Source organism: Pagrus major, chromosome 6 (assembly GCF_040436345.1).
Source record: "Pagrus major chromosome 6, Pma_NU_1.0".
NCBI classification, from domain to species: domain Eukaryota; kingdom Metazoa; phylum Chordata; class Actinopteri; order Spariformes; family Sparidae; genus Pagrus; species Pagrus major.
The window spans coordinates 6,410,632-6,437,222 of NC_133220.1; the positions used below are offsets into that span (position 1 = coordinate 6,410,632).

General features: G+C 42.0%; 1 protein-coding gene across 1 annotated transcript in view; it reads left to right on the forward strand.

Annotated features, from left to right (window-relative positions):
* The window catches only part of rspo4 (R-spondin 4), a 34,699-nt gene extending 12,581 nt beyond the window's left edge, over nucleotides 1–22,118 (forward strand). Inside the window, exons 4-5 of the mRNA XM_073467611.1 lie at nucleotides 3,439–3,645; nucleotides 21,985–22,118. Coding sequence (XP_073323712.1) covers nucleotides 3,439–3,645; nucleotides 21,985–22,118 — 341 coding nt within the window. The remainder of the gene's footprint in view (nucleotides 1–3,438; nucleotides 3,646–21,984) is intronic.
* The last annotated feature ends 4,473 nt before the right edge of the window (nucleotides 22,119–26,591 follow it).

Sequence of the window (26,591 nt, forward strand, 5' to 3'; positions counted from 1 at the left end):
TTATCCTTTTAAATCTGTCCAAGAGTTACTCAGGCACCTGGAGATGGCAGTTTTGATAAACCTGAAAATGCATCAAAAAACTGTGGAACTGCAGCATCTGAACACCTGATGCAGGATTCTGATTACTGTCTGCCATTTGTGCAGATGCATCCTAAACATATGCAGTCGTTTGTATAAAAAACTGATGATGTAAAATGATGTAATTGTGGAGCAAATGCTGAACAAAAAGTGAAAGTCTGACACTGACGTATTCCATTACTGCCGATCAGATGTAGAAGCCACAGCAGAGCAGATGGAAACCAAAGTATGTTCATGTTCGCTTGATGAGGTAACTCGGTCTATACAGACATGTGGAGGAGAAATATGTCTGTTAGAAACCTGGGTAATGTTAGAATTATGCATACAAGCACATGACTCACCAGATCTCTCTGTGTTTCAACTTCAAATCACATGAGCCCTGGGGCAAAACTCAGAGGCAGAATGCTAATGCGAGCGTGCAACATGTTCCCACCCCTCGACTCGTCAAATACGGCAGCTTTGGTCAGTGGCCCAGACTTCAAACTCTGATGCTATAGGTACCTCTCTGGCATCAACAACACAATCAAGTTAGCAAATATAAATATACAACATCTGGTAACATTTTCAAAGTAGAGCTGGCTGAATGACATTTCACATATTGTGTGTTTGGGACTGTTAACATTGTGAAACGGTTGCAGTTTGGTTAGGTTTAGGCAACAAAGTGACTGGGTTGCGTTTAGGGAAAGGCAATGATTTGGGGTTAAATAAGTATGTGAGTTAGAGAAGTTACATATTTGTAGGTTATAATAAAATCATTTTTTTTCCCCTTTTCCCTTTTTTCAATTGCCAATTTCTAATATTCTCCAGCAATATAGAACAACTACCAGACATGTGTTTTAAATAGCCATACAGTCTACATTTGAACAGCAGTGCAGCACAAAACATACACTTTGATCTGCTATGATCCGTCCTACCTGCCCTCTCGTAAATGGTGCAGAACATTTGGTCTATTCTGTCCACCCTTTCATACCCCGATGGTTGACGTTTTGTCTGTGGTCCTGGCTGCTGTAGGCTTGTTGTATCGTCACTTCTTTTTAAAAAATAAAACTGGCCCAGGGATGTCTGCTTTACCTGCGACATTACTGACTTGTGTTAACTACCATCGTAGAGTGGGGCTGTTGCTGGAGTGAGCGGCTTCTGAACTTCTGTCCTTATATTTTTGACTGAACACTCAGTGAATCTCTCCATGTTTTAGAAGCAGAGACAAAACCAAAACATTGCATTATATAAATTTGTTTTAGTTGTCCCGGCAAAATCGTAGTGGTCACTGGTCACATAACATTAGGTTATGTAATATGTCGTTAATTAAAGCACTTTTTTGAAATATTTTCCATTGGACATTTTGGCCGTTGATATTTTCATCTGCTGGACAACTATATGCGTGACACAGGCAAAAAGACGCGTTTGCCAGTTAACATAAACCCTGGTCGGGGGGGAGAAAAGGCTGGAATGTTGCTTAAAGCGCTGTCACACCCGTAAAACTTTTACTGACTGTTTCAAGTAACTGTCTGTTTGGAAATGTGTGAACTTGACCCCAGCCAGCTATAAACTACAGGTCAGCTCTGCGATGGATGCATCAGCGAAGCTAATCTGAGAAGTTTAATCAAACGCAGACGTGTTCCTGCCGGATCCTCTCCTTTTATCTGTGGCCATTTTCCTGCAGATCTTCATGTGTGAATGTTACTGAGTACTTGTGGTTTGTGTGTTTTTTATCTCATGTTGAGCAGATTCTGGTCAGAAATTTGTGATTTTTGATAAATTGCACCTGTTTGCAAGTTAAGTACACTTAGTTTGAACTAAGCAAATCTTGAAATAACTTTAAACACTTTCAGACGAATCTAATCTTTGTTCTCGAGTGAGATTATAAAAGTCAACATACTTTTGATCACATTAAATACTGATGACAGCTTAAATGCACATCCAAGCTACAAATTCTGCCTTTGATTTGGACATCCTGAACTCTTCTGAGACATGAATCCTATCTTCCTCTGGTTCTGATGAACTCTCATCTACTCTTTGTCTCTTCTTTTTGTCTATTTCTCAGCCAGATCTAATGGAGCCAAACTCTCAATACGACACATGATTCACATTAAAAGTCTTCAGAGAAGTCCTAAAATTTATCTTCATATCTCCTTGTGTATCATCCCACCTTTCTGACTAAGTGAGATATATCGTTCACCTCACTCATCATTCGTTGCTGTTCGGGGCTCCAGATTCCTCCTCTGTCGTCCACCTGCACCATCTGCAGCTACTGTCGTTTCTTGGCAGCGGTACCACATCTGGTTCTCATGGCGATGTTGAGGTTTCATGTCTGACTGTTGGTACACACCTCAAGCTACTCCAGAAAAGAGTCAATGGAAATCTATTCATTATAATCTGACGATGATGATTACCAAGAAATGTTGCTCCGTCTTGGCCGATGTTGCTCGATTTTCCGTTGTGGACCGTGCAGAAAAAAATGCAACTGTCACTGCGAGAGGAATCTACCGTGTGTGAATGCTTCAGCTGGCATTCGTCTATCTGAAATGATAGCAATGTGGCTTCCCGGGGGTCTGAAGAAAACATTAGTCTTTATATGTGGTTACCACTGCACGGGTTGTGGATGTAATTCATTGATTTAACTTAATTATCTCAGTCTGTGCATTCATCTAACCTGCGTGTGGACAGCTCGCCAAAATAAAATGTTGGCCTTGAATGTTTCTGCAAACCAGGGATACACAAAATTAACATTTATACAATACCTATCATATTACATTCACATTATACTGTATGTATACCAGCTGACTCTTATGTTAGGGAGGAAAGGGATGGTGGTGGAGTTACTAGGGTTGGGTACTATTGACATTTGAAACGATACCGGTGCCTGGAATTCAGGTGGAAACGTGCTTTATTAAATAAACTTTTCTTACTTACTGACTATAACTTGGTTGGAAATGTCCCAAAGCCTTGTCGCCACTAAAACTGCTGGAGATTGGTTTTGGTGGTTTTGGTCTGTCTTTAAAGGGTTTCTGTGGAACTTCTGTGTTGTGCTGGAAGCCGGTCGTTGGTCAAAACTACATTTCAAAACTAACTTTAGCGACTGTTGCTGTCTGTTAGTGGAGCAGAGAGAGTCAATGAGACAAGGTACTGGAGAACATCCAAAGAAATCCACAGTCCAGCAGCATTAAACAACTTAATTCATCCACAGGCTTGTATAGGCTAAGAAGAGAGACAGGAACATCTTATTCTTCATGTCATATTACAATTCGCTCACGTATAGCCAATGAAAACGTTATCAATACATGTAAATTGCTACAAATTGTTACATAGAGCCGCTTTAATCATTTAATCTCTTCTCTTTCTAATCCTCGTCTCTCTTAGAGGACTGTCTCCTGGCTCCACTGGGAGAGTGGAGCGAGTGGAGCGTCTGTCTCCATGATGGCGTCAACTGTGGCTTCAGGTGGGGCAAGCAGACCAGGACCCGGGGGGGCGGGCAGTCCGGCAGAACGCCTGAGGAGAAAGCAGCGTCACTTTGCCCGTCCAACAGTGAGACACAGAGGTGCAGGATGAAGAAAAAGTGTCCTACAGGTGAGAGGGGGAGGGTGGAGGGAGATGGAGGAAGTGCAAAACAGAAGGTGTGATAAGAAGCTTAAAGATTCAATCCTCATTAGATATAATTTTAAAATCGACCACAAACAAACTGCAGCAGAGCCTGTTTCTTATAAGCACAGCTCCCCTTTAGTTAATTTCTCCTTTATTACGTCGGACTGCCAACATCTGCCAACCCTGTTGTTGGTCTGTTGTTATGTGCTGTGTTGACACACTTGTGCAATTTATAATGCCAAGTGGGAAGGTTGGACCCAATAAAAAAAAAAAAAATTCCAACATGTGCTACTTCTAATTAGCACTTGAAGGCTGACGCTCACAGTTTTCTCCTCTCAGGAGCAGCGGTGCAGGAAAGCTTCCTTAGTACCTGTTGTTTTTGTTAATTGGATGAAAAGGTTCATGGTTCCTTATTGGTTGACGTAATAATAATGAACCTGCAGAGCCTGAATACACTCTTATCTTTAATGACTGACATTTGGACACAACTTGTGGTGCAGCACATCAAGTACAAGCAAACAACATGATATATTTGTTGCCAAGCGTTACATCAGCGTTATTTTAAGAACATTCTCTTTGATAAATTAACTTCAGACTTTACAGTTGTTTCCAATAGAAACTTCAATATCAAGATAGTTTTCAGAGGCAGGCTCTCTCTCAGATAGCTGTCCTTTATTACTGCTGTAACATCTCAACAGCACATGTCAGATTTAGCACAGCATTGAATCTTGTGAACGAGCAGTTCTAAGTTAAGCAACTAAATTTGATCTGACGCCACGATCAGCAGCACGGCATCATTTCCTAAACTGTTGAAAGACCGACCAGTTTTGTAATGTGACAACAGTGTGTTTGGTTTGGTTTAGGCAACATCATGTTTAAATGTGAAGTGTGAAGAAACTACAGCGTGGTGTAGTGTGTTGCAGAGATATCTACTGAAATTAGATATGTTCACTCTTGGGCGGTTGAGCTGGGCCCCATCACACCTGGTGACTCCCGCTGTGATCCAGTGTTTAGCTTATTACTGTCGCAAATGGTGTCCAGCTACATCCAAGGATAGCTCACAAAGAGCAGCATCATAATCATAATTTTGTACGACTCCGTCACTTGAACACATGCAGTACATTTTGGGGTACTTTCTGAAACAATCGATTGTCATTTTTCTTGGGTGGACAGAGGACAGAATCATCCCTTGAGTCATGTTCTGGTGCTGTTTACAGACTCAACGCTGTCGACTCCTTAACCTCAGTGCTGCCGCTGGCAGGGAATATTCAGGAAATGTAGAGTTGACCTGTTTTTGTTGTAAATTCTGTGTTTGAATCACTGAAACACTGTTTATGAGCTTTTGTTTATGGGAAATGAAATATAACACAAACATGGTACGACCCAGGGTTTTGGATGACAGCATTCAGTGGAACAAGTCAAAGGCTGAAGGGAGGAAACCGCTCTCAAAATGTTTATCTGTCGTAATTAAAATGAAAAATAGGAAGAAAATCCTGCATGGGATGATTTCTAGGAAAGAAATGTTTATGACGGAATATGATGGAAAAAGTGAGAATTTTTGAAAAGCTGCATTACGCACAAGAGAGTCAAACTATTTTCTAATTTTAAAAAAAAATTCAAACCAAGTATTGATCTTACTTAAAGTCCTGAGCACTGAAAGTTACAGTTGGAAGCAGAAGCGAAGAGAGAAGGTATGAAGATGAGAAGAGCGATAACACACTCCTGCCCGTCGACCTCATTCGGCTCCCCGTGGCTAAAAAAGGACTTGTATTTCTTTACGTAGGCTGCTCTGCTGCGAGATAACATCTTAAACCATCACACCTCATCAGCTCCATCAGAGCTATATAGCTTTTATGTTACTTCCAGCCAAGGATATCCTGCCTCTCAGATACGTTCAGTGTGTAATGCTCATCATGTGTTCTCCGTCCAAAAGAACCTAAAAATGGACTCCGACTGCTGAAAAAGTACTTAGAAAGCTCTGTGTTGTTTAAACACTGTCAAAACTGGTTAAATGTGTGTTTAAGACACCAAAAATACAGATAATTTATTCCCTCATTCTTTGGCTGTCATCAGCGGTGGAACTATTGTGTTGTCGACAGCGTCTGGCTCTTGTTGTTAAACTCGGCATTGAATTAATGATGAACTTCATACGAATATTTCAAAAAACATTAAAAAAACCAAACTTGGCAGCGGTTTCTGTTTTCCCTCCAAAAACCAAGGAAGTTGTTGTTGTGACCTTTTTGATTGGTCCATATTTTCGTCTTCTTACACAAACAACAAGAAGCTGTGAAACATTTAAACAGTGCGGAGGAATGTTCAGAGCGGTGTCGTTAACCAGATCCAAATTGGTGAGAACGGCAACAGTCATTTTTTCTTAGAAGCTCTGCGGATATCGTCTCGTTTCACTGTGTGTGTGTGTGTGTGTGTGTGCGCATGCCTGTGTGTTTTTCACTTCTTCCACAATGGAAGACAAGTCATTTGAAGTAATTATCATTACCGATGTCAGATCGTATGTCCGGTGGCATTAGCAGAGGAAGAAATCCGATCCAGCAGAGTCTGGCGCGGCGATCGGGCCCGTGGACCTAATCGCGCACATCTGGGATAAAAGGGTGCTGTGGCATCTCCCTGACATTCCTCTGTTGTTCCAGATTAGACGGCTCTAGTCCTTTAATTCCCACTCTCTTGTTATCTTATTGTTTTCAGATGAGGATGAAGGCCGCGGTCACGTCTCTCCATCCGCTCTTCTTTCTCAGCTTTTCTCTCTGTCTCTTCCCCAAACTGACTTAACAGACGAGTTTGGTTGCTTGTTTTCTTGGCAATTTAGCAACATCTGACACAGACAGTGAAGATGTTCTGCTGCCAGGCAACGTCTTGGCTGCACAAACAGATTTCCAGTTGTTTCCACATTGTCTTATCAACAGTAATTTTTAAGATGTAATGGCCCAGCTGACATAATTCTAGTCACAGGTTCAAGTCCAAGTCAGTTCAGAGGTGAACATCTGGTGGTTGCAGGTGCTGTCCGCACTCACTGCAGAGATTTGTTTCAGGTTTCAGTTACTTAAAGGGGCGCAGTGTGATTTTGGAGAAGAAATTCAAACCCAGAATTTTAATATTTACAATATTAATGAGTTAATAATACAAACTCAGACATATTTATTTTCTCCATAAGTGAATAAACAAGCTGTTCTCAGAGGAAAATAAGGTCCCAGAACACTGTTTGAAGCTAGATGTGTGGCAGGGTCCACCACATATAAACAAAGTAAAACAGTATGAAATTGTGTCGACCTTTAAGGTCAGTTTGTTTATTCAGTTTATTCAGTCATGGAAACAAAGAGAGTTTGTTTATTTAGTTTGTTTAGTCATAAAAAAATCATCATCACAGTGAAGATCTTCTTTCTCTTCTGATTTAACTGCTCCTCTAAATTGGCAATCAAGTTCCTGGACCACCAAAATAAATCTGGGGTTTGAGTACCATTTGGCGTCATGCAGAGGTCTCGTTAACTGAATATTCTTGGTCACTGACAGACTTTTTTTTAATACTGATGGATAATTTTGAAGGCGATCTAACGCAACGTTAGTAATTTACACTTAACACCAGGGATCCATTAATATTGCGATTAAAAAAATATGCGATACCGTCGTTTTGTGGTTATTTTACTGGTACAGCTCATGGCTCTAATCTGCTCCTGGAGCAGAAGTAGCACATCTAAAAGTATTTCCTCCTGGTGAAGCAGGTGCTTGCAGGATCAACTTCAAAACTCTGGAGCGGGGGCTGGTTCATACAGGGACAGCACTATTTGAGCTCACTGTCCCTCAAACTGAAGTGGCTGAAGTGGCTATCCCAGTCTCCAGTGTGGGGGCGGGTTCATAACTACATTAAAATGCCCGTAAGAAGTCAACAAGACGCAAAATCCAATGACAATCAATCATGACAAACAAACGTCTCTGAGTGGGATCACTACTCCCCCTCCTCTTGCTTATTTAATGTAAGTCTGTTGTTGAATAGAAGACATCCACTTAGTCCACTGAGCTGCTTGATGTTTGCCAAATCTGGCCAGAACACTGTTGTCCCTGCTTTCTTTCTTTTTCAAGAAAGGAAGAAAAACAATGTTAAAAAATTAAAGCTGTCAGCTGGAGGACTTGATTTTACAGCATTTCAACTGGTTGAATCACCAAAGGCCGGGCGTCAGCTAGATGTTATTTTGTCTGAGGACATCTGACATTACTTGAAGTTGGTCAGGATGACAGTTACACCCATTTCACACTGGAAGCTTGCTGATGACACATCAAATATGTCTGATAACAATCAGCATGATGCAGGCTAGACTCACACAGAGTATGACGCCTCCACCCCTGCTGAGGTGTGGATTCAAACACAACTCCTACTGTAAGACTTCAGAAGTCAAGGAAAGGTATTCTTGTGTCTGACTCTGTAGTTACTGTAGTTTTTCAGCTCATAAACAGTATAATCAAAACAGATGATAAGAGTCTTTTTGTCCACCACAAATAACTTGGCTGTAAATTCAGCCAGCATAACTGGGAGAAAAATAACAAATCACAAACTGTGTAATCATACATAAATCAGCCTTTCTGTCTATTGGAAAAATGTCTTTTGCAGCTGCAGACACATGTTTGGTGTTAGTGTGAAAGCTTATTAGTTGTATTTATGGTGGTGATAATCTCCTGATTTATTCGTCTCTCTGTTTAAAGAAAGAGCGCAGCGGCGCAGCTCTTATTTAGGACATAATGCATTTCCCTCATCTATAAAACTAAAAGGAGCTGCATAGCCAGTGTTTTATGATGCAGAGAAACACAAATGTAAACTGGAGGGAAACAGTGGTTCGAAGTCCAGCAGCTTGCATCTGTCTTGCATCTATATTACAACAAGCTAAAACAACCGTGGCTGAGCTCCCTGTCAAACGTCCATCCTTCATTATTATTCCACCAGAGCTGCAGCGTATTGTTTTTAATTCAGTGAAGTAGAAATGAATGGATGTAAGTCACAATACAAACCTGAAGTCCCTGGTGGCTCGTTGCCTGGTCATTACTTTCTTCTCTTGAAAGCTGAAAAAAGAAAGCTTAATTCGTACAAGCGATTCCTCTCGGGAACAGAGCGCTGCAGCTGTACTTCGGTGTTTTAATGCACTGAATGTAATAAAAAATCAAGCACAGGCTCGGTACAGTCCCACAGCACACGCAGCTCTGCACGCTACAGCTAGTTAGCCAAAAAACAAGCACAGAACACAATGTGAGGCTGAAAATAAAACACAGAACAGGCTGTCCGCTTGGAACGCCCAGGCTTTCAGAGAGTGTACTCAGTTCATACTGACATGTATACTATAATACTCACAGGACGGGACCCAACAGGTCACTTCAAAATGTTTAAAAACGACTACTGCCAGTTCAAGTCATCTGTGGATCAACAGCAAACCTAGTGTGTATGAGTGCATTGACGAGGATGGGATGGCTTGTGGTAATGGCGCGGCTACCGTGTTTCAACAGTATCCTCTACAACAGCGTCAGGGTCTTTTTTACCCCCTGTATAAAGTAATTAGTTACACTACTTGTTACATTACATTGGCGTTAACCCTCAATGTTGCATGCGTTGAATGCATTTTCACGCACATTGCCTGTTAAGAATGAATAAACCTTTCATATGCCAACATATCAGCCCTGTCCTAATAAGCAGGACATACAGTCTTTCTACAAAGCCACAGATAGGTTAAAACTGAGCGTTTCTTTATGTTGCAACTTTAAGTTTGTTTAGGCTGAATTTTCTGATTCTCTCGTCACAACACTTTGTTTATGCTCTGGTTAGGTTTAAGCACAAAACCCACTTTGTTAGGTCAGGAAAACATCATGGTTTGGCTTATAATACCTGTTTTGGTCACCACAATCATGGATGGAGATGGAGTCTGACTTGAAAAATAACCCATTTTGACACCACAAAAACGTCTCCAAGTGTCCTTTAAAATATCCACTGGTATGATTCTAACTGCTGTCTTGTTGGCTGCGATAACACCACCACCCTCCCCTCCACCTCCTGATGTGAAAGGTGGCTAACAAGCCTATAATGTGAAAGTGCCACTACACATGTCAACCTCGGACGTATCTGTGTTTTGCGGAAACGTTAGCTGATAACATCATGTCATGAGAACTGGGCTGTTAAATGTTACATGAAGTTCATTTAACTGGCCAAACACTCAAACTCACTTGAGTTGCTCGCTCAACAAACCATGGCTTTATAGTACTAAATGAGCTTATTTAACAGGGTTTTCACTACAGCAGCGGTTAATGAGACTCATGAGGAGGCTCTCAAATCATCTGTTCCTCCTCAAAGTCAGCACAAGACAGCCCTCGCTGCAGAGCCTCTCGACGGTGTTACAGTCTGGAGTCAGGTCCCTCACCAGGAGTCCCAAAATCAATCCGAGGAGATGATCGATAGGAAAGCGCTAAAAGACATGTTTCATGCACAGAATCCTTTCTTCAGATCTTCCTGTAATCTTTGCCTTTTCTGTGTGTCTTCAGGCCTCTTTGGTTGAACCGGCAATTGATGCTGCAGGGATCATGAGCCCGACTTTGCTTTGTTTTAAGGGGTCACAAGCCAAAAACGTTAGGAAACTCGGCTGTAATTCACCCAAAGTGACTCATCTGCTGCTGCTGCAGCCGCAGAAACTACAGTCCTTCACCTGCCTGTTGATTCTGGAGTGCACTGGACTGAAAGGCGTCCTTCTGAGGATTAACAGCTTCCATTACAGCTGGTAGCTACAAAAGGGTGACCTTCTGGCTACAACAGCATGTTTGGCTGTGTGACAAGACATTAAACATCATGCAGGGAGACAAAACTACACTCTCAAAAAATACCGTAGAGTGGAATTAAGTCCTGAACAGCTTTAAAGATGATTCAGAAAAACATCGTATCCACTAAAGGACAGGGACTATTTTACATTAAATGAGAGGTTCCATTTGTTGTTATGGCCTTCTACAGTGAGCCGTCGCTGTCATCGTGCATACATTTTGTATAATTTGTTTACATGAGTGTTGCCACAGCTGGAAATACAAGAGAAGCATTTTTTTCTCTCTGTGATGTTAACAAGCGACACTCCCTGGAGCGGCTCCATTACAGACGAACACAGACCATGTGTGACTTTATCGGGGGTATTTGTTGGAGAGACACAGTGATAATATCCAGATCATTTTTTTTTTATGAGGATATGAGCTCATTTTCTGGTCTGGCACTCACAGCAACACAACAAAAATCTGCTCATTTAGGTGTAAAAGAACAAACCAAAGCACGGCCCGAGGCGTCCTGGTGGTGCCATATGTGACTTCAACCGCTGTGACCGCTGTGTTGAGTTCAAATCTGACTGAGGACTCATTTAATGTCATTACCCCAACTTTTCTATCTCTATACTGTCAAATAAAGCCAACATGTGATACTAATAAGCTTTAAAAGGCATAATTCTCCTCGTACTTATCGTGCAGTCGAATGTAGGATTAATGCAGAGAGGGGAATGTCTCTGTTCTTTAGTGGATCCTCATTAGCTTCCACAAAGTGGTTTGAATACCTTTCCACATGACAGTTTGCATCAATACCAGAAGACTCGAGGCTCCACTGTTAGCCAGGAGAGTCATTTATGGATCTCACGCACGCTAGTTCAGAACGCTGGCGGCTCTGTTCGTACAATGTGAAGTTTCTTTTGGATATTTTTTTGGCTACACTTGACCAGATGACCGGGCGGATCTCCAGGTGACCTAATCACATCAATCATGACAGAAGATGGAACATAGCAAAGTCCTTACACAGCTGGTCAGACTGAGACAGTAAGATATTTAATTTAACAGCTCAACTGATCCATCTATAGCAAGAGCATTCCTACCACCAAATACATTTAGTTTAACCACAGTCCATCACTGACAACAGATGGGCATCATATTAAACGGGTACTTCTGGCAGCGAGGGAACCGTCCTGATCCCTGAATTCAAACCTGTGCAGCTAAATATTCAACAGTCGGTCCACAGAAGCGTCTGATCACTGAAGTGAGTGAATGTAACTCACAGTGTGCTCTCAGACGGAGACACTTTAAAATATTACGCTGATGTTTCAAAGCTTCTCACCTCTTACTTTTCGAGAGAACTGCTTTACATCCCTGGCACAGTGTTTCACCTCTGGGAAGATTACCCTGCATAAAACTGGGCTGTCTCTGCGGTAGAAAGACACATTTTTTAAAAAAAATTGGCGCTACATGATCAGAGAAAACAGAGATAAAGGCCTGTGGTTGCTCATAGTAGAAAAGCTGCGACAACCGGAATGCACAGCGCCGCACCGGACCAATAAACACACCCGCTGATCCTTCATGCAGGTGCTTTAGATGAATACATGCTTTTATCCAAGTTCTCCAAATGCACTTTCAAACTGCAGGGTTTGGGGAGCGATGAGGCATGTCCATTTACAACTCAATATGTCTGTCATATTCGTAGAGAACTAAGGAGAAAATCATTCTTTATTATGTGAGAGCGGATTACATCACAGAGAACTATCTTTTATCCACCAACCAGTCAGAGAAATCCCGCCTGACAGAGAGGGAGTTACTGCAGATTACATCGCTTCAGACACTTTAATATGCAGTCTGTACGCAGCAGAACTCAGTGGCCTTCTCGTCCATGCAGCTACACATGGATCTGAGCAGAGCTTACACTGTAACACAACACAGGCAGCCAGCTAAAGTACATTTTCCCCAAGTATCATGTGCATTAAGTTAACGCACAGCGATCCCGGTGCAGACGTAGCCTCGGGGCGACTTAAACCCCGGACAACAGGTATTCATTAGAGAACAAGGAGCTCGCTGCTCACATCTCTCTTTTTTTTTTCTCAATTTCACTCCTTGAACGCCCGTAATGTATTTTCGAGGCCAAAGTGAAAGATTGTAATGAGATTTTCCTTCTCGACTCCTCTCGGTGTTGTGTGCAGATGTCTGTTTCTAGGTGGATTCCAGCGCTTTCATGAGGTTTCGTGTTGGTGTGACTGATTCGATTTGGCTGGCTTCGGTCCATTTCAGTGAACTTCTATAAAGTTTTTATCGGATCATCTAGAATGTCGAGATCCAGTGTGCTCCACGGGTCGTGCTCGTATTCACTTTTTTGAAGTAGTAAGTTCCTGAGTGTTCAAAGATGCCCCGCTGTTCTGCTTCGATGCTCATTCTGCAACTCGCAGGCCTCAGAGGATTATTCTGCACAACACCATCTCTAGCTTTTATCTGTGTGCACGAGGCACCATGAAGTCCACACGTACCGGGGATTTCCTAAAACGTAGCTTTTCTATGCATTGCAGTGTTTCCACAGTTTAAGGAATGATGGAAACTCACTTTGCTTGGACATCGATGCACAAACTGAAGCCTGGTAATTTGTGTTTTTCTGCATCCAATCCAGTGGCAGTGATAAACATACCTGAGTAATACCTGTCAGTGCCAAAGGACTCTGATTGAAGTCTTGTCTTGCCCTCACACCACCTGTCTTCTCCTCGTCTTCAGACCGTTGCTGTAAAACATCATCTCAGATGTTTCACAAGGGTTTGTGGTGTTGTCACAGGGCCTCACACACAAACATTTGAGATCTGAAAGTATTGATAGCTCTGTATTAATCCACCCAAATAAAGCTAAGACAAAATGCAAATGTAAACGAGAATGGTAGAAAGCCCGAATCAAACCTAATCCAACAAACTGGAGAGCCCTTTCACATTACATGTTTAAACACCTGTAATTGTTTGACCAGCACCTTGTATGGCAGCTCCATCGGTGTGTGCGTGTGCTGAGTCATGTTATATTCCTCTCATGTTCGTCCTCTACAGAGTCCTTCAGTCTAAATGAATGATAATGACGCAGCTGTGCTTCATCAGGATGTTTTCCAATATTGACAGATTTACGATATCGCAACATCTAAATTATCAAAACGTTATGCTCTTCATATCTATTAAACACAAATTTGAATAAGTAATTTTGTCAGTAATAATTTCGGCCACATGCTCCAGCTTTAGGCTTCCCTCCATAAGAGAACCGCACCGGCTCTGTTTCTGCCGCCGCCTCTATAGATCGGACCACCCAGACCTGAACTCCTCTCCTCCCCTGTGACCTCTCACAGAGGAGCTGATGAGATGTGAAGGAAGGGGAGATATGATCAAACACAGCACGATATGAAATACCTTCATCTGGGGGATCAGCGGCAGGTTAGGTCCAGAGGATTGTCTGATAAAATATCAGGCTTTCAGCTTAAACCGAAGGAACTGTTAGCGTCATGCAACCCAGATATTTCCAGTCTGGAGTCAAACCTGGAAAAGTAGTTAGTGTCATCGTTCAGCTGCTCCGCTGTGTTGTGTATTCGCTTGTGTTTGTGTGTGAACCCACAGTCGGTTTCAATGTTCCCAGGGTGTGTGTGTGTGTGTGTGTGTGTGTGTGTTGGCCCACATGACTCCGTGATGCTTATATCTTCATGCGGATTTACCGTCCGTAATGCTAATGTACTGTGCTGTTCTCCCACCGCAGCATGTGCTTCTGAGTGTACAGTGTTGTGTAAGGAGTCAGTCAAGAGTCAAGAGGATAATACCAGCGAACTACCCCTCGACGCAAACGTAATAATATAAATCTAAATTCGATTACTTGCTTTCACCGGCGCTTTTGAGGGTGTCCATGGCCTTTCTTCTGGAAGTCTCTCGAATGTCAACCCTTTGGAGAACAGTTTTGGAACATGCAAGCATTCATATTCCAGCGTCCTGGTGCCAAACTTCACGTGAAAGTCAATAAATTATTGATCAAAGTTACCTGGTGGCATTTTGTGCTGATTCATCCCTGCAGTTTTCAACCTGAAGTCTTGAATGTGCTTCAGTTCCTTTTTTTGTTGTTCGTGCTCGGCGACCCCTGAATCATCTTTCTGTAGCATAACTGCGTCTCCTGGTTGACCGTCCTGTTTGTTTGACCCGACCTCGTCTGAATGAGGGTTTTGTTGCTCTTTATACTACTTCCACTCACTTCCTCCTTTGCTGCCTTAATAATTACTACAGCTACTAGAGGTCGCACCCTAACAAGAAACATAAATATCTTTTCTATTCACAGTCGACCTGTGTGGTCGTTTTCCTGATGCGGACGGCTTCTGCTTGGGTTCACTTCTTCTTCAGTTTGAAGCTGTAGCTGAACATGTCTTTGTGACACTTCGTCACCTCTTCTCTTCTTTCTTATCTTGAGTATTTCTTTTTTTCTTCCTTCTGTGCAGCCGTATACATTTCAAAGACACCAGGTCTGATTGGCTCTACAGTCCTCCTTCAGGGAAAATCACCCCCTCACGTCAGGAGTTTTTTCAAAGCAAGGTGTTTAAAACACGAGATGCCCAGGTTGATTAAGCAGCGCACGAAACACTTACACCGACAGAAACAACTGGAAATAACGGCTCTCGATGCAAAAACTGCACTCTGATCAGGCCGTACACCTCACTTCTCTCGCATAAAATGTTCTGTGTCATGGAGGAAATGCTGTTCATTGTAAAGCTAAACCAAAACAACTAAAGCTGCCCATAATTTGGAATTTATTTTTTCAGTGTGAAGCTGAGAGTGTTTTCCGTTAGTGCATTCAGGTCTGCAGGACACATGGAGACACATGTATGAGTTCGGCGTCTGTTTTCAGTGTTTAACAGTAAGCTGACCATCAGGACGATCCTTGAATCCATTGAAGAGTTTCTGATGTGGTCGCGCATTTACTGTTCTGGTTTTAGAGGATAAATGGAATTCAATAGGACCGCCACAAGGACGGCATTTATCTCTGTGTGTGTGTGTGTGTGTGTGTACATGCATGATGAGTGAGTATACATTTGTGAGCCTGTGGTTAGGCTGTTATGTGACGAGCACGGCAGTTTTTCCAGCGCACCGCTTGATTCAGTTAAGATGGCTGAGGGATGGTTCACTGTCGTGACACACCAGCTACAACCATCTGGTTCACTGTCTCCACTTCTGTGTGTGATTGTGAGAGTCCATACTGTAGCGGGCGGAGGAGTTAAGAGGTGGAGCACTGCTGCATGGGAAGATCTTGTATCTTTTGGCAAACTTATGGGGAACAGGTTTTGCTTGGACTCTCATGTTCCACTGAATCAGGTTTGTATGATCACCGGAGGTGGGACGTGACCAATGCCGGGGTACAGTGACAGTAATATGTTTCTTTTAGCGGTAACGGAGTCATATATCACTGCAGTTATGCCACGGACCGCGCTACAATCTGCGTTACTGACCGAAATGAAGCGTTTGTTGTTGTTTTTTTAAGAACCCATACGTTATAGAATGTATAGGTCTATTGTGTTTCATATGACAAAGCCTACAATTACAAATATTTATTCCGAGGCAAGGCAAGTTTATTTGTACAGCACAATTCAGACACAACACAACAAGTGCTTTACAGGGGCATGAAAATGACATTAAAGAAATTAAAATACATTAAAAACAGGTAGGAAGACATCAAGAAACAAAACATTAAAACAAGTTAAGAAATAAGAGACAAGACTAGAAAATAACACAGTGCAGTTCAAAGCGGTGGCAACAGAAAGATCTTTAGCCTCGATTTAAAAGAGGTGAGAGTCGAGCGGACCTGCAGTTTTATCTCATCATACATCAGACTGTGATCCTTTGTCTGCCTGCTCATCACTGAGTCCAAGACCACTCCTTTATTTCAAAAGATCTCGGCTATTTAATTATTCTGTATCGGTTATTTGGGCATTTTGCTGAAAGAAACCAAAAAGTAGTGTAATAAGTAATATATTACTCTACACAGATAGTAATATTGTGATGTAATATCTCACTTTAAAATGGAGGTAAATAGTAAATATGTTATATATTGTATTTTTAAAGTAACTTGCCCGACACTGGATGTGACTACATGTGTACTTTTCTTCGCTTGAATTTTGAGCAACTTTGACTGAAAAAATATTCTTATTATTTTTAAAGTTCAGACTTTTCCTCCACAACATTTCCAGAGCAAAATAATGTATTTGCACAACAATTATCTTGATTAATATCAAAGCATAAACGTAAATACGATAAGGATTTTGTAGTTTTTTCTCTCCAACAAGCAGCCTTGTTTCATTACATTAAAATGAGGCTTTAATGTACTTTCATCATCATGAAGAGTTTTCAGAGCCTGTTTGAGCCTCGTGTCTCAGCACATCAGGCTTTACAATCTCGCAGCAACAGCAGAAGCCTCATTCAGCCTTGGCGGTTGCAGAGTAAAACCACCTCAGGTCAGACGACCTCAGACATGAGAGAGCGAGGGAGACTTAAAATGGTTAAAAGATCTGAGATAAACGAAGCAGCGAGCCTCTGAAGAGCTTCAACTAATATACAGTAAGACCATAAAAAGAGGCCGGTGAGGAGGAGAGGCCAGCACAGAGGGGGTGAAGTTTCTATTTGCGGTGTCAGTATGAGACCAGGAGGTGAAGACAGGCTGGAATCTGAAGGAGCTACAGTAGTCGAGGTGTCTGATGATCACGCTGAAGGACTTTTATGTCACGACTCAATGCTGCAGACAACTAACTATCAAGAAATGCTGTGAACAGGGATGTGTGAGCGAGTCAGTTGTGACTCAGACTCAAGTCGACTCAAGTCACCGTTTTTTGACGACTTGCAACTTGACTTGACAGAAAGTGAACGACTGGAGACTCGACTTGGAAGTTAAAGGTCATATAAAGAACATTTTTTATTGAGACAGATCATTTTTAATAAATAATACGTCTGCAGAACTTTAAAAACATTATTATGGTTGTGAATCAATGATTTAAAAATGTTTGTCAGGTCCAAAACTATTGTTTTATGGTTTGTTTATCTCTGTGTGAGAATTTTGACAGTTGGTTCCAGCAACTAACAAGGTTACATTTACATCAACAGTCCTGATAGATACCAGTTTGTGGAAAAAATCAATAACACCTTGAAAGACTGGTGATTTGACTCGATTTGAGACATGATGACTCGTCTGTGTTCATTTTATGTTTAGTTGTTTGTTTTTTGTTTGTTTTCTGTCAGTATTTCACTGTTTAAAAGTGGTGGATGTGGAATAGTTTTTTAAATTAAGAGGAAATGAAGGAATATATAAGCTTTTATAAAAAAATTATTTGCTTTTTGTTTGATCCTATTTATTTAATCGACAATCAAGGTTACAATACAAATTCAGTTCGCTGTAAAACTTGTTGAACAGGTTGGATAAACTAATCAATAATCTCATTAATAGACAGGTACTTATACCTCGTCTTTTTCCTTCATAAAGTCTGGATACTGCAGGTCAGACTGTAGTATCTTGCGGGCGGGGATCGGGACTTGACCTGGGACTTGCGACTGGCTGAGATCCTGACCAAATGACTTGGGTCACATGTCTGTGAATGCGTAGATGTCTCTACTCTCACAGTGCAGACACATTTGGTGAAAGCAAACATACAGACGGAGACAAAAGTGGAGAGGCATTTCAGGACAGCCTGTCTTAATTCTTAATCATCAGCACAGAGGCCAAAATCAGAGCCGTTGTGACAGCATCACTAATGAAGGACAGATTACAGGAATGTAGGGATGGCAGAGGAGAGGAGGGGAGAAGGAGAGCATCGGAGCTGGAAGAGGGGGGAGGAAGAGATTTAAAGAAGAGGATGAGGAGAAGAGACAGGAGGGGATTCAAAAAAAAGCCAATCTGTGAAGACGAGCTCTCTGCTAATGAAGGGCAGATGACAGCGTTATGGGCATTATGGCGTGGCACCGCAGCCTTCCTGTAACTGAGGGGGGAGAGAGGAGAGGGTTGGATGTAAACACAGAGCTGAACCCTCCTGTCATCACTTTGGCCTCTGACACGAGAGATAAACAACCGAATATCATTCAAAGCAACGTGTGAGAAGCGATCTGCGACCAAACCTCCAGTGTGGAGTTAAGTTTTCACTGTCGACGCCGCCGGCTACCATGTCATGAGAGCAGCTGGACTCGCATCAGAGTGTTGTCAGAGAGTTTTGTGTTGGTTCGTGGGTGGTACCCCCCCAAAATAAAGTGGTGTGCCTTTGAGCAGGGCAGTTACTGTATAACAACACCACTGTACCAAGGAGCCGCCCAAGGACGCGAGCTGACGAGCTGCATTTTCTTTATTGAACAGTGTGTGCACGGCGTCCGTCCAAATGTTTTGGATCGAAGGAAAGGGAAAGAAAGCTCAAGAGGAGAGGGCCAGTAGAGAGACGGCAAACTTAAATCTTTGTGAATCATTTGTTTTCCCCAAAGTTACATTAAGAAAATCAGTAAGTCTTCATTTAACACAGAAGGAAACTTCTCATCGTGAGAAACATGTGGGAAAATTCAGCTGAGTAAAGAATGAGGTCACTTTGATGGAAATACTCTGTAGCATTTTGGATTTTTGTTCTAAATTACCGTTGATCTTTTCCTACTTTCAGACTTTTAACCCTGATAGACACAGGACTCTTTAAGAAAGTGACAGCACTGTTGATGATTAGTCCGACCGATGTTGCGTTCACAAGATAAAGAGCTCTTGTGACTGACCGTTTTCTCTCAGAGGCAAAAGCAGAACTAATCACGGCAGACGGTTGGGTGACAAAGAACGAATGGGACATGGGACTATTTGTCAGTCAGGGTTGATCAAGATCTTTCCACGATCTGATCTGGGACTCTGCTGTTTGATGACACTGGATGTTGGAGAAAACAGTGTCTTAATTACAAACTAGAATTACATTACAGGAGCGCTGGAATTGGTAGATTTCCCTGGATCCTGCTCTCCGCGTGTTCAGGAGCAGACGGGACCGCCTCTTTATGGAGTCCTCTGTCCTGATTGGATGAAGTGGGCAGGGATACCAGGAAATGTCTTTACTCTTTTACCACATGAGCAGGAGGAGGGAGCGAGGGTGATTACTGATGTGAAAGAGGCTGAAACGTAGATATATGCACCGATCAGCCACAATATTTAAGGGGGAGGGGACGCATCAGGAGGTGCCGTTGCCATGAGGGCGTGTACTTGACCTACAGCTGTGTTTGGGTGGGTGGTGCATGTCAGAGCGGCATCCACATGAATGTCAGGACCAGAAGGTTCCCCGCAGAGCATGTAATCGTAACGAGGTGATTAATGCATCGCTTCTCCTGTCAGTGGTTTCAGTGTTGTGGCTGATCGGTGTTTATGTTCACACGCTGCAGTCGAACCAGAAAGGGGACTTCTGGACTGTAGTTAGAAGTTTGATGTCGGCCTCTTTTCTTCTTTCTCTCCCGCCTGCGTTTGTCTTTTACTCTCTGATGTCCAACCAACCTCTAAATCAGCCTCAGTGGAGCCAAAAATACTGAAGCCCAACATCAAAACCACATTTTCTATCTAGGTTCAACTCTGCTTTAATAGCACGAGACAGCTATAAGAGATATACGGATAAAAACCTGATATGTCATGACGTTTTCTGAGATATAAGAACATTTACTGACTGAGTTTAAACCCCCTGAAGTTCGGATCCAAAGCGCTCGGGCTTTTCTAACGACATAAATTTTGATGTATCTGCGTGTTCACACACATCAGATCTCTGCTGAAGACACTTTTAAAAGCTTTTTTTCTACACTTGTGGCCAAAATTCCCCTCAAAGCAGCAATACATCACCGTGAATAGTTCACTGACACTCAGATCTGGACAGACCAACAGATCCAGAGCCATCAGTCCATCGCTCCACATAGTACTTCACAGTGATTATCCTGGACCAGAATCTGAGGCTCAGACACCTGAACAACATTTACAGTGCGTGAAGAATGTTTTCAGTCACCGTTTTATGCATTTTTCACAATCTTTTGATGAAAGGTGGACAATCGATGGAGGACGAGCGGACACAGTTTCTTCTTTATGTGTGAAATGTAGGCGAACGTGGAAGGTGCAGACCAGCTGTCTGTGAGCCTCGGGTCCAGTTCTTTTAGACCAAATCAAGACTATTTTACGAGATTTTAGGGCCTTTGGTGAATCAGTATTAGATTCTCTCTCTGCACTGAAACTCTCAATCAGTGAGACGGACTTACATTCAAACTACGTTCAAAATCTTTGCCAAGACATCAGCATTTATCGTGTCCTTTGACTGGGTCAGAACTGTATAATGAGTTCTTTTACTTCGTATATTTTAAGTAGATTTTGCTGATAATACTTACATTATTTTACTTCAAGACAGAAGTGTCACAATATACAGATATTGAAGATAATGAATGAAATATTAAAAATGCACATATGATAATATATTGCAAATAATCAGGTGCCTCTGATAGCCAATTGCCATAAACATAAAAAAAAAAAAAGAAGACGACAACCTGTAACTTGCACCACCCACAGAGGGTTCATATCACGATAATATCTTTATCATGAATTATTTTGGCCACAATAATTGTGTAGTGAAAGTCTGACACTGTGAGCCCCACCTCCAGATATAACACGTAAGAATTCTGCGTTGAAATGACCAAACCTTTGTTTCCAACGATGTTACAATCAGAGAAAGTTTACTGAAGGTTACGGTGAGTTTTGTTTGGTCCCATGTCGCTAAAACTTCCGGGAGAGAGTCGGGAAATGAAACTTTAAAATATTACCTCTGTGAACATTTGAGCCCGAGTGGTGTCAGACACATTTTCATCAGCAGTGGTGGTTTGTAGTTTGTTTGTCACAATGGAGGTCACCTCCGCGGATCACTGCTGCAGTCAGGTTGATAAATAGGAGTGAAGATAAATAACAAAAAAAAGTAATCTCTGAGCTCTCCTCCCGTCTGTAAACGGCTCCGGATCAGAGCAGAATCTGAAGCGTCTCCGGGTGTTTATTCCTCCAGAAGGTCTGGATCTGCATTCTTCGACAAACAACTGTCGTTTGTTTTGATAGTTTCTAATGCAGGAGTTTTCTCGTAAAGGAGGTTTTTTTTTTGCAGTGTATAATTATTTTCATTTAAAGGATCTGAATAAGTTCCACCAGCGATGGAGACACGTTTATATTTCTATTGTGTGTAAAACATCTGCAGCGATTTATTATTAATGAAAGAGAGGAAACAAAAACAGATCCATTGATGGATCAAAGTTTCTCCCTCCGTCAGGCTCATTCATGTGGAAATGAAACTAAAAGAGGGCGACAGCAGCATTTGTGTGATTAGACCGCATGTACACACGAGGTGAGCTTGTTTATAAATGATAGAGCAAAGTATGTAAGTTACGCAGCTGTAACCACGTACAGATGTGTGATGAGCAAAAACCTTAAAAAAATAAACTGCCGACCGAAACACAAATATTTGTACTATTCACTGTTTTCACTTTGTTTTTTATCCGTCAGAAAGAACAAAGATTAAAAAAGGAGGACTTGGAAGGAAGAGGGAGAGAAAACGACAACGGCTGCTCGCCAACGACAACGGCGGCCACTCGCCCAACGGAACGACAGACGCCGCCGCAGAGCACGGGGACCGCTGAGGACGAGGCGGACGCACGCTGAGACGCACAGCTCACCACGACACGCGTTGGATTGTCAGTCAGCTGACGTCAGCCTTGAAATCAGAGACCAAATCTTTTTTTTTATTATGCTTCCAGTCAGCCTGTATGATCTGAAACCACCGTCCAACAGAATGTTGTTTACTGGAAACTCAAAATTAACAATTAAGTTTCTGTTGGACGAGATATTCTTCTGTTGTGACCAGTGAGTCAAGGTTCTCCACGGTACGTTGCCGGTCCGTCCGTGGATGAAGCCAGCTTTTATCTGAACCAGGAATCATTTGTTGGTAGAGCTAAATAAAATTTCAATCAGCGAATGTCTCTCTTTCGTGTGAAGTCTAGAAGTCAGAATCTTGGTCAGCTTCACAAAAGTTATGATGCAGGTGAAATTTGTGCTTTAACGTTTAACAAAGAAATCTAAAACAAGGTGGCCTCAGAAATGATGAGATTAAAGGTGTCCTGTGGAGTTTTCTTGTTAACAAGGTTTCTGTTTACATTCAGTGTTTCACGCTAACACTGTGTGCGTGCTGAAGGTCTGAACAACATGTGGAGTGCAAGTCATTTCTTAAGAAGCTGCAGTTGGTACATCCCACGTCTCTTATTTTTATAGTTCCTCTCCGTCCCCGCTCGAACGGGAAGTTGTTTTCGTCTGCCATCTTGCAGACCATCCCAAAGCTCTTAATTCCTTAGGCCACGATTTATAATGCAAATACACCGTCCTGACATCTGGCGCATTTGAACGAGATGGTGGACATCGCTTCATGTGACACTCCAGAGGAAGAGATCTCACTACTCTTATAACACATTTCCTCGTTTATTCTCTTCTCGCAAGCTTTCCTCGAGTCACTTCCTGCAGGACTAAGACTCAAAGAAACGACGCAAATAGGAAAATGTAAATGCAGTTTAAGAGGCTTGGGATGTACCCCACGGATGAGAGCTAAACCTGAACGTCCTGCGGACCTCTGCTCACCTCTCTGACCTGCTGCTGGTTAAACTGCATCAGTGTTATCGACACAATCACCAGAATAAATGTTGGCACACTTTCTTTACAGTTTTCAATTTGATCTCATCACGACACTGTGCTTACAGTCTGCTTAGGTTTTGGCACAAAAACCACCTGGTTAGGGTTTGTAAAATATCAGGTTTTGGCTTAAAATACCTGGTTTTGTCTCCACAGACGATCAACATTTTTACAATATGAATCATGTTATGTTCGGATTACAAATTTACGAGCTGACTTCCTTATCGAAGGGAAAACTATTTTAACTGAGATGTCTGGACGTCTCAGTTAAAATAGTTTTGTCCGTTGAGATGTGGTCTCAGACAGCGGTCTCTCGCCTGGCAGCTGTCTCCTCCCTCCCTTCGATAAGGAAGTCAGCTCGTAAATTTGTAATCCGACCATAACATGATTCATATTGTAAAAATGTTGAAACGAATTAAACTCTCAAACTTAAATGTACAAATCCAACATTTTATTCTGGTGACTCGTCAATAAATCCTCAACCTGCCTCTCAGAGATGGAGATGAACGGTTCGTGAACGTCTCGCAGGAAAGATCAACATGAAGACGTTTCCTGCGAGTCATTTCTAAATGAGAGAGGTCGCTGGAGAAAAATGAACTTAAATAAGAAAATCATCACCTGAACTTCATCACTCGGTCACTCTAACGTAAAGCTGCCACCTGATTTCCTGCCACAGAGAACATTTTCAATCATCTCATCATCTCATTACAATAATTAATTAAACAATGTAAATACAAAAAAACATGTTGCATATCGAGTTTCACAAGAGTTTGTTGTATCTGTCAGAAATAAAAAAGGAGGAAGTCCCACAAACACACACAGTGAAACTATAACTTCACACTTTGAATATTTAACTTTGGCGGTTTTTCGATGTAAACGTGCCGTACGAAGAAAGAGACGGCGAGACGATGTATGAATGAAATGTATTCAGTAAATCAGCAGCCTTAATTATAATAATAATAACCTGTTGTTGCACAAGTAAAGCTGAAGATGTGGCTTTAAAAAGATCACCTGTCTGTTCATTGGCTAGCTCCTGTCACCTGTTGTATTTATCGATATTTCTATGACTGAATGGATTTTATTCCACAACATGAATGTATGTTTCAGTAAATGTATATTTTGACGCCGCGGCCTCGTAACACGGTTGAATTTACAATCTTTGAATATTTACAGACGTGCGAGTTCTGCCTTCTTAGACATGCTTGAATTGCATCTATGTGACATTAAGATTGTGGTTTGACAGCAGAGGAGTAAAAAGATTTTCTCCCCTCACTGATTTCTGTCTTGGTTGTTTTTTCTTCCCTACCGAGTCACCTCCTGAAAAAGCAGCATAGTGACGGCGTTACTTCTCTAACTGTCTGGACGTCACTGGAGGTTGGAGATATTTATGTTTTTGATTGTTTCTCAGATTTCTCAAAACAGACTCAGAATTAAACTTAAAATGTTACAAAAGACCACGAATTGGCTGAAAACTAAGTCTGGAGATGAAGCTTTAGATAAAATGATTCATATATCGTATTCTGTGTCAGCTGGCTCCACGATAAAAGCAACATTGTGTAACATTTGACTTTAAAATAAATCATGTTGATGGAGCAGTGTTTTGTTTCTGCTCTATGTAACTTCAGTGAGAGGGTAGGACCACAGCGTTACATACATGATGACATCAACGTACAAGTTTATAACACATGATATTGTTGTGACGTGATGAGGCGCAAAACGTACACCGATCAGCCACGGACATGTAAAGTGAATCTTGGGTCCTGACATTCGTGTGGACGCCCCCTCATGTCGACAGCACTCACCGGTGGCAGTGTGACCCTCAGTAGGACAAAAAACTGCTCAGGAACAACCAGAGATACTTGACAAAGACTTCAAGACCTCGTCTCCAATATCACCATATCCCAGTCCGACTGAGCATTGTGGGACGTCCCAAAACAAGTCAGGTCTATGGAGACCCCACTGTGGTTCAGACTTGACTCTGACATGGACACAGGACCTCATGGGGTCGTCCTGGCAGATCCTGGACTCGGAAATTGGTCCAGGACGTCCCACAGATGCTCGAGTAGACTGGGATCTGGGGAAATCAGAGGCGGGGTCGATGCCTCGAGCTCTTTGTCACCTTCCTCGGGTCGTTCCTGAGCAGTTTTTGCAGTGAGGCTGTAACCATTATCCTTCTTGGGGGCACCGCCATCGAGGATGCAAGGTTTCCCAGCAGAACATTACATCATGAACAAGACGATCAGTGCTCAATGTAACGCTGTGATCCGACCCTCTCACTGAAGTCACACAGTCCAGGAACAAGGGACAGAGATATCATTCACCCCGTCACTACACACTGTAACATCAACATGAAGCTGTTGTTTAAGGTAAAAAGATGCTGAAACTGAAACGAGTCATTCAGCATAACAAGTACTTTTACTTAGATAGTTTAAGTACGTTTAGTCTGCTAACATTTATACTTCTACTTGAGTCAAACATTGAAAGCAGAACTTTAACATCTTTCAGGATACTTCTACTTCACTGTATCAGTACTTCTACATCAGAAAAACATCTGAGAACTTCAAACTACTAACTAAAAGTTGACAGATACGGCTTTTCAGAGTCGATACCGATACAGATTATCAGAAATCAAGGTACTTTACTTTAGTATTTCCATTTTCTGCTACTTCATACTTCCTCTCCACTATATTTATTTGATAAGCAGATTCAGATTATTCGGTGTTTATAGGCTTTTAATTGTGACGGGTTACTGATCAGATAGTGTTGTTGGCGGGACATTGTGTGAGAGGACGTTGCATCAGAGCCATTTTTATATTAGTTTACTTTACCGGCAATCTGATAGATAAATCTCAGATGCTGATAATCAAGAAAAATGCTGAATATTGGCAGCAGCGTACTGAGATGAGCTGAACAGCTGCACCAACAATCAATACAAGACCTTACAAGTGTGGTTAGAAAATGGCTCTTTGCTGCACTGCTCCATCCTTTTCAGCATTTCAGGGTCACTGCAGTCTTCAGCGCAGAAACTCACTGAACAGGCAGCCAGAACACTTCAGGGCTCACCGAGGTCAACAAAACATGAAATTCAGCACGAACTTAAGAAGTGACGGCAGCGATTTCATTTAAAAAAAGAGAATGAATTACTCTTCAGAAAGTTGAAAGTCATCTTTTATTGCACAATAAAAGATCACACATACCATGTTTTGACTCATGAGATTGGTCCACATGGGAATACAGAGAGCTATAGTTACAAATAAGAAACAAAAAAGAAAGGAAAAAAGATTAAAAACCCCACCACAGAACTTACTCAGTAATGACCCCGTGTCTGACCTCAGGAGCAGCCACTTATTTTTCTCTTTTCTCCACTTTTTTTTTTAAAGAACATCCTCGTGGATTTACTTTCACTTGGTTCAGTGATTCGAGTACAGAGGCCG